The sequence below is a fragment of the Agrilus planipennis genome, unplaced genomic scaffold (assembly GCF_000699045.2).
Source record: "Agrilus planipennis isolate EAB-ADULT unplaced genomic scaffold, Apla_2.0 scaffold98, whole genome shotgun sequence".
Taxonomy (NCBI): Eukaryota; Metazoa; Arthropoda; class Insecta; order Coleoptera; family Buprestidae; genus Agrilus; species Agrilus planipennis.
In genome coordinates this window covers 1,028,579-1,037,579 of record NW_020438866.1, presented here as the reverse complement: position 1 = coordinate 1,037,579, position 9,001 = coordinate 1,028,579, and the positions used below count along the sequence as shown (strand labels likewise).

The 9,001-nt window shown below is 37.4% G+C and overlaps 1 protein-coding gene and 1 long non-coding RNA gene across 4 annotated transcripts in view; one reads left to right on the top strand and one right to left on the bottom strand.

Moving 5' to 3' along the window:
* LOC112904814 overlaps nucleotides 1-9,001 on the top strand; it is a 353,641-nt gene that overhangs the window by 24,015 nt on the left and 320,625 nt on the right. The window lies entirely within an intron of this gene.
* Nucleotides 1-9,001, bottom strand: part of LOC108737011 (neuroligin-3-like) — a 241,664-nt gene that overhangs the window by 25,183 nt on the left and 207,480 nt on the right. The window contains exon 10 of the mRNA XM_025975814.1: nucleotides 8,438-8,589. Coding sequence (XP_025831599.1) covers nucleotides 8,438-8,589 — 152 coding nt within the window. The remainder of the gene's footprint in view (nucleotides 1-8,437; nucleotides 8,590-9,001) is intronic.

Below are 9,001 nucleotides of genomic sequence, written 5' to 3'. Positions count from 1 at the left end.
ATGCCTGAGAAGGTGTCCTACCAACCTATCTCGCCTATTTTTTATTGACTTCCATAGAGTCCTCTGTTCTCCTATTCTTTCCAATACCTCTTCATTTCTAACCTTTTCTACCCACGATATCCTCATCATTCGCCTATAACACCACATTTCGAACGCTTCTAACCTTTTCTTTTCCGCCGCGCCCACCGTCCGTGTTTCGCACCCGTACAATGCTGTGCTTCAAACATGCACCTTTAACAACCTTTTTCGAATTTCTAAATTAACCGTTCGCGAGCATAGAAGTGGCTTCTTTTTATTAAAGGCGACACGACCCTGCGCTATCCTCTGCTTTATATCCCTACTACTCCTTCCATCGTGACTCATCTGACTTCTTAGGTATCTGAAATCAGTCACTTCTTCTAATTATTCGTCTCCCATCTTTATATTCGCTCCTTCCCTACTTTTTCTTCCCTTGCATACCAGTATTTTAGTTTTACTTTTATTTATTTTCATACAGTACTGATCTGTCAGGACTATTTTATTTAAAACTATCTCTAGGTCCTCCTTGCTAGATGCTAATACTGCTATATCATCTGCTAATCTAAGCATACTAATCTTTTACCTTTGCACATCTATCCCTACAGTTGTACTGTCTTTAATGATGTTGATGGCGTTTTCGATGTTTAGATTAAAAAGTAGCGGTGACAGTGTGCATCCCTGTCTGACTCCCTTCCTAATATTTACTTCTCTACGTTGCGTCCCTAGCTCTATAACTGCCTGTTGGTCTTTATACAAACTAAGGATCACTCTTCTATCTTTGTAACTTAACCCTACATTTTTACTAAATATTACCATGAATGTTTACCTGTCAGTGGTGTTCATGGTGAAAGGTGGATAAACACGTTAGAGCCTTTGAAAATTCTATAAGTACAACGTTTTGTTGCCTTTATTTCAATTTTTTCAAGTTTGGATGTTTCCACCCTATAGTAATGCTGGTGGGCGGGCAATCCTTCTGAGTCACATTTTCGTGCAAAGCCGGAGGATAAGGCGGAAGACTTTTTGCAGTCACCTTTTAGAAATCGTTGGAATGGATAAGAGGTGATTGAAAAGCGAAAGATACGAGACAGGCGAAACGGAGGCGGAAGAGAATTTAAAGATTATAAGTGGAATGCCCTATACGTAGAAATGTAAAATAAAATGGGTCACATGCGTTTCACGTAAAATTCCCTAACTTTTCTTTTGTGGAAATTTAGAAAAATGAATGAGCGTCAAGACTTTAAAGTGATGTTGAACGGACGAACGTGACCATATTATAAGGGTTCCTAATGGATATGTTCAAAGCACTAATAAAAAGAGGAAATCTGGAGAGTGTGCTCTTTCACCATTTCCTATTGTATTTATTATATTTTATCAGGTTTTTCCGGTTGATTTAAGAGTTTAGTTCTTTAGATAAAGAAGTCATAAGGAACTAATTGGAACCACTTTTCGTTAAGGTCGTGAGGAATCGTCCACTGTCTTTATTTTTTTATGAACGTCCTTCAATCGCTTCAACTGACGAGAGGATATTTTTAGACTGCTAAATGTCGACAAGAAGTGGGCTTAATTCTAACTTCCAGAGGCAACGTTAATTAAAAAGTTTCCTCGAAAATCTTCGTGATGCCGCTGACTGTGACCCGCAGTGAGATTTTAATTGTCTGAGAGTGAAGTTTGCGAGTTGAAATAAATGCAATTATATGGAACGAATAAGTAAAAATAGACTTCTTTTTTTTATTAATTTCTCCGCTGTGAGCACTGTTTGTCAAACAAAAAGGATCTTCTATTTAGGATGTGCCAAGTTTTTAATCGGACTAGGATCCTTCACTCAATTAACCAGACAACTCATCTCAAGCCACGAACAAAATTTTAGATTTTGTCTTTGTGGAAATACAAACTACAAATATATTTTATATAACTTCCTGTATCATCATCATAATAAGTTCGTCAGTCCTAAGACTGGTTGGACATGCACCTTCAGGTTTTCCTAGCCTGAGCTAATCTTCGCATTTCCCTAAAACTAGAACATCCCACATCCTTAACTATTTGTGAACAGTAATCTAATCTATGTCTATCTCTACTCTTCCTAACTCCTGTTTCTGCCTCTAATATATGTTTCTGACTAGATCTTCATGCCCGAGAAGATGTCCTACTAACCTATCTGGCCTATTTCTTATTGACTTCCATAGAGTCTTCTGTTCTCTTATTCTTTATAATATCAGTTCATTTCTAACCTTCTCTAACCACGGTATCCTCAACATTCGCTTGTAACACTACATTTCGAACGCTTCTAGCCTTTTTTCTTTTCTGCAGCGCCCACCGTCCATGTTTCGCACCCGTACAGCGCCGCGCTCTAAACATACACTTTTAATTTTTTTTTTTCGAATTTTTAAATTAATCATTCACGAGCATAGAAGTGACTTCTTTTTATTGAAGGCGACTCGACCCTGCGCTATCCTTTGCTTTACATGCAGCAAATTTTGAATGGATTCTACATTTTTTTTAAATTTATGGGATAATTGTGTAATCGTTAAAGTAAAGAATATTGCCCATTATCCGACTACGGATGACGTGTAAGTACAAAATCATATTATCCATAAATTTACCAAGAAATCGTTCCATTTAGTGGCGAGTAACTCGAACAAGCATTATCCGCATATGTTACGCGATACGGCGCCACGTCGTTCCAAGAGTCAGCGCTGCACGTTTGCAAATAATGTAAAGGGAATTTGCGGACGGCCCTCTAGATTTGCATCAGCTGCAAATTAAGCCCCGACTAACTTTTGGAAGCGGCCGGCAAATTTAAAAAAGTTGAACAAAAAAAAAAAAAAAGGAAGAAAAGTGCAATACCAATTGTTTCGACCGTTGTTCAGAACAATAAACGAGCAAAAAGAGAAAGAGTTGGTACGCGACCGGGCTGCATACTAATTGGACGCTCATTTGTGTTCATACATTACCTACGTGTTATGTAGCAAGGGGCTGCCGTAATTTTTTGGGCCAATGAGCATCCATCTTTGTATAGGCACGGCCACGTACGTGTGTGCCGGCTTTCACGATTATTAAAAACTTTTCTGATAGAAGAACCATTACTCATAATGATTAAATAGCCGATACACGTAGGCTAGCCGACGCCGGCGCCGGAGCCACATTCAATTTCGCTTATCGCGGAGAATTTCAAATTCAACTGATCATTTCAAACAAAAATGCATCGCTCGATGCTCTTTGTCCAAATGAATAGCGAATTAACGAAATTGCCAAAAATTATGGATCAACAATGAACTTTATGTAATTCTACGAGGTCGTTGGCGCTCGTTATTGCATTGTTTCCATCAGCGAGACTGTTATTACACACGCAAAAGTACGAATGTATTTGTATCATTGTTGTATATCTTTATATATCCATTCTTGATGATGGTCGCACTTTTTCATGACTTTGATTTGTGAAAAAATATGCACGAAATAAACAATGTGCACTACTCAAAGCTGATGGCAATGCTCCATAATCTAACAAAGTGTAAATCACTTATCTAAGAAAGAAAGAAACATACAAATCAGCCAAAATTTTCTATTTGAAATCATTATGCCACAATGATGCCATATGACTGACATCAGACAACCTGGCAATCATGCCGGTGATAGCGAATACCAAATACACTTATTAAAATATCCAACGTAGCCCTAAGACTCAATTCTATCGTTGAATTAGTCATTTAATTATAAGATGTCGTAGATAAAGGACTAGATGATGGCTGGAGGGGATCGAAAGAGGAGGTCTCCCTCACCACTCTACCATAAAAAGTTCGTGGCGGTCTAATCCCCATAAAAAGTTATGGGGGTTCAAATTTAATAAATATGCCAATTTTTATACATTTCTAGGCATGTAAATATTTATATAGTCATTCTTAAACAATATTCAAANTAATGAATTTTAAATTAGGTGAATTATCGTGGTAGACTAATTATTCATGTTGAATTCCGTTTTGAAGAGCTTGTATGAATTTTTATTGGGAAATCGTTATTTCTTTTTAATAAAAATAATCAATTTCAATAATCAAGATTATCAGTGATTCTATTTGATCAATTTCTATTAATTGAAGACCGTTCTACATTGAAGCTCAAATTATAGCCTTCTTGTGTGTGTGTTACACATTTTGCATAATCTTTCTTTTTCTGGCAGCTAATATTTATTAGATTTTGTTTCTGATCCTAACCTGAATCTCGCATATATCTTCAGTTCGTTTCTACGTCTATGTCCCTCTTTCAACTATTCCAGCTTATCGATTGGATTGATTTCTTTGTATTCCTGCAATATATGTACGTAAATAAAGAAAAAATGCCCTTAAACTTTCTTTTTCAATGTAAGTGTTATGTTTCTTTCCTTGAGAGATTTAGATAGATGCACCGATCGAATAGGTAGGTATACGATCTCTGGGTTAAGCAACTTCTAATTTAATTCTCAAGTTTTCTGAGAAGGCAAACACCTACTTTTCGGTTAGAAGATGTAATCGACAAATACGTGGCTGCTACCTATCAAAGTTGCAGTAACGGTATGTAGATAGAATGAATGCCAGACAGGAAATGGAACTTTCCTGCGGGAATTGCTGGCACATTCAGGCAATGTGCCGGTTTGACTTCTCGGCGCTACTTGAAGCGAAAAGTTGAACTTATAGGGTAAAATAGAGTTCTAGCTCGTTAAGCAATGCATAATTGGAATTGGCGAAAGCACTTCTACTGAATACCGCGTACTTACTATTGCATATCGAACGAACTTTGGTTAAAGTTGGTGTACAAGTTTCCTATAATTATTATTTCTGGAACTGTAGATGTCTGTTTTGGAAACAATAATCCCTTCAAATTGCAGGTATTATTGGCAATTGAACATTTAGTAACGGAGGTCAAATTAAACAGCGCGGATTGATCTTCTTTGATTTCATCAGTAGATATGCCATAGGTAGTCTCAATAAATCACAAACTATTGAAATGCCAAAATTCGTGGTTCGTTGTTTCAATCTCATTTGATCTAATCAGAAGCATTTGAAATACTGCAGTTAGCTTCAAATGTAGGTGTATAACTACATACTGACATAGCTTGGTTGGTCAAATTGTTTCAATTTTTGGTTTTCTGCCTAGACAGAAATCTCTACGATATATAAACACAGTCACTTAATAAATGCATTCCGTATGTTTTGAATGTATATGCACTTGATTTATGTATAAGGACCTTAAATTTATATGACTTTTAACCTTGCCCTCGTTAGTTTGGAAACACTACCCTTCTAGTCTCTCCTTTAATTCAGAGAAAAGATGAAAGTCCCACGACGCTACCTCAGGACTTTATGGCGAAATTGTCCTGTTGAAATTGCTCAAAGAGTCGTTGAGTTGCATCATCATTGGATGGACGAGTCTTGTTATGGATCAAATCAATTCTAGGAGTCGGCATGCCGCTTGTTCTTTTTAATTTTAAATGATTCTCCAGCATAGCCCCAATTGACATCCATTTCTTCTCTACTTCTCCCCTTTTCAAAGACGTTGGGCCAAGACTTTATGACGGATGGTCGAAAATGTCCCATTGAAATTTCTCAAAGGATCCTTGAGTTACCTTCACTGCAAGGACAGGCCTTGTTATGGATCAGATTAATTCGAGGAGCCAACATGACGCTTTTTTGTTTATTTTGAATGACTCTCTGACTTAGCACCATCAAGTGTCTTCCATTTCTTCTCTGCTCTTGTAGCTTCCAAAGACGATTAGGTCAAGACATGGCAGATGATCCAAAATGCCCCTTTGAAATAGCTCAAAGGATCCTTGAGTTACCTTCACTGGAAGGACAGGTTTGATTATGGATCAAGGCAACCGACTTAAATTCATTAGTGGTATTATTAAAATTATAATATTAAAAAAGAAAGCTTACTCACAGATATATACGACAAATACCTTAATCGATTTATGTCGGAATCTATTTCTATTTTCAGTGCATAAAATATTTTGCTAACGTTTACTATATAGTTCGAAAGTGAATCCAAATAATTGGGATAATTGCCATCACCGGCACGCAAACTTGCAATTAATCGACATTGGAAAAGTAACAACTGATAAAGTGTTACGTTGAAGGATGAAAACGATCCTGGGAACGAGCGTGTCCTGTATAGGTGCCTCTACACTAACTAGCCAGTAGTAAATCAATTCTGACTGATGATTCAATCCACGAAACACAAAAATTAGTTTCATATAATCCCGTTGCTGTAAGCCTTCGTGACTATCGATAACTGGTGGTGGCGGGGGGGTGCGGAGGCGGGCTATTAATTTTCTGGCAAACATTTTTTAAAAGCCGTTTGTTACGGACTGTTGGCTATTAATTCAGTTAATGATTACCCGGCAACCGGGTCGCTATATTTTATACCTTCCCAATTCTTTACTTGTTCCGTTGAGGCCCCAGAGCCGATTTAGTCCGGTGTAATAAATGTAGCAGCTGAGAAATTGCTCCCGATCAACCGACGGATGGAAATCCCCGGATTTCTTCGCTAGTGATCGCCAAAGTACTTTTGGTGCTATTGTTTGTTACCAGAAAACTTTACTACAGTTCTAGAAGCTTTAAGATGTATTACTATTGACACTTCGTCCCTCAATTAACTTCTACATTCTTCATGTGCTTTAAATATAGAGGGCGTTTAATTATCTAATCGAAATCTATCAGAATTTATCGGTCTTTTTACTTTACGAAATTGAAACTAAAATTAAAATAAGGTAGTACAGCTAGTTCAAAATCTCATGAACCTTCATATGCACGACAGGCGGACCTAATTGAATTCACATTTTTCATTAAGAAAACATTGACTCCTAGCCATGGATGAACCTTAAGATAAACTGTAAGTCAATGCTTTTAGAAGGAATCAGCAAATGGGTGGAGTTGTGTCATTGCGCAATCTAAAGCAACGGTCCATGATATTCTGAACTACCTCTAACTCTAAAAAAGGGGTAGCCCAAATAAGCCGTATAAATGACAGTATAATAATACATTTAGAATATACCTATTTTCTACTATGTGAGAATTAAATTATGTAATCGTCAATTATGTAGATTTTGATTTTGATATATAATACCTACCTACATATAAATTGTTTCCATTTTATGATCTGATTGAGGTACATACGTCGGGATCAATACGCGACACAGTAAGACAGTACGAATAGTATTCTGAATTGTTTCTGCAACTAGCTGTATTAAGACGTCACATGGCTGAACAACTCCGAGACTAAAGAGGAATTAGCATAGGGTAAATCTATTCAAATTCGAAGCCTTAGAACCGTGCTACAAATAACAGAGCCTTACTAAGCGAGAACTTCTGCCAAGCACTGACTGCCTCGTAGATATAACGGAGTTTCGTGAAGACATGGCAAAATTCATATTGGAAACAAAGGAAGGATCGCGGTAACCTGATTTTAGAGAAGGTGTATGTTGCATTGGAATTTCTGGCTTAAACTCCCTGCAAAAGATATTATTATTTAGCAAACGTGTAGTATCTATCGACTGTTAACAAGAACAAAGTGTTATAAAATTAGTCAGTCGCGTAAAAGAAAGTCTTAACAAAAAACTCGAGGGTAAAAATACAAGTTCTCATTATGCCGGACTTGATAGCATAAGGATCCGACAAAAAGATTATTATTATTAAAATTTATTTTAATATTTCACTTCATTCAATTGCTGGAATGTTGATAATAAAAATGATGAATAGTTTCTTTTGTTTTCTACGATTAGCAGAAGGAAAAAGATTATCGTTAGAAAACTGCAAATTAAGTCCTTTTACCTTTCTTTTCAATTTTTTTCTGTAAAGTGATTGCGTAAGATATCCAAATACCATTGTTATTCCCTTTGTCTTATCTCTTATATTGTCATGTGCGAGGTGGTTTTCAAAGGTCAGTGTTTTAAATAATGATTTTCGTATTATCTAAATAATATAAAAAGTACTGCCTGCGGGGATGAAAGAAGGGGAAAACTGAAGAGCGTATGGTCACAACCCTCAGAGACCTTTTTTTCAACAAATTGCTTTAAGGAAACCGTTTAAAGAAGGCATCCTAAAAGATATTATAGAGGAGTCTTTTAAAAAGTGTTTCGCAAAAGCGACAAGTTGGTTGATATAACACCCGAAATATTCTACTGCCGATAACTGGGGTATGACAACAAAAAAGTGACTTAATTCATCTTCAGTGTTATAATTTCTTTTGGCGATGGCTCTAGACTTGAATTGTTGGCTACCGAAGCCGTTGCTACCGCCGTCTACCATCGGCATATACCCTCGAAAACGGGAAGAGACGACGGCAGGCGTCGGCGTCGTCGAAACGATTTATCTTCGGCGCCCAGATCGTAATTTCAAGCGAATCACTTGCCTCAGACTTTAAAATAGAATCCAACAAGGAATATTTCACTTACCCTGTCCGGGCGAAATTAGCGACGTAAATTATAACTGCCTCGGCCAGGGCCAGTTCCGACCTGGTGTAGTTGCGCGGAAAGTGATTGAAGCCGTCCACCAACGGGGCCCCGAAGAAATATGGAAGCTCTTCTCCATGTACCGTTCCCATCCTCTGGAAATTATAAAAGAGAAATCACGTTAGATTTTACACAGAATGTCCTGTAACAAACCAATGAGTCGGAAAATTTTCCGTTAAAATAAACTTGCAACATCTTTATATAATGGGTCTGGTAATGACTAAATATTCATCATCATCATAAGGTCGTCAGTCCTAAGACTGGTTGGACACGTACCTCCACTCTTTCCTATCCTGAGCTAAACTTTGCATTTCCCTATAACTGGAACAGCCCACATCCTATTTGCGAACTGTAATCTAATCTAGGTCTACCTCTACCCCTCCTAACTCCTGTTTCTGCCTCTAATATGTCTCTGACTAGACATTCATGCCTGAGAAGGTGTCCTACCAACCTATCTCGCCTATTTTTTATTGACTTCCATAGAGTCCTCTGTTCTCCTATTCTTTC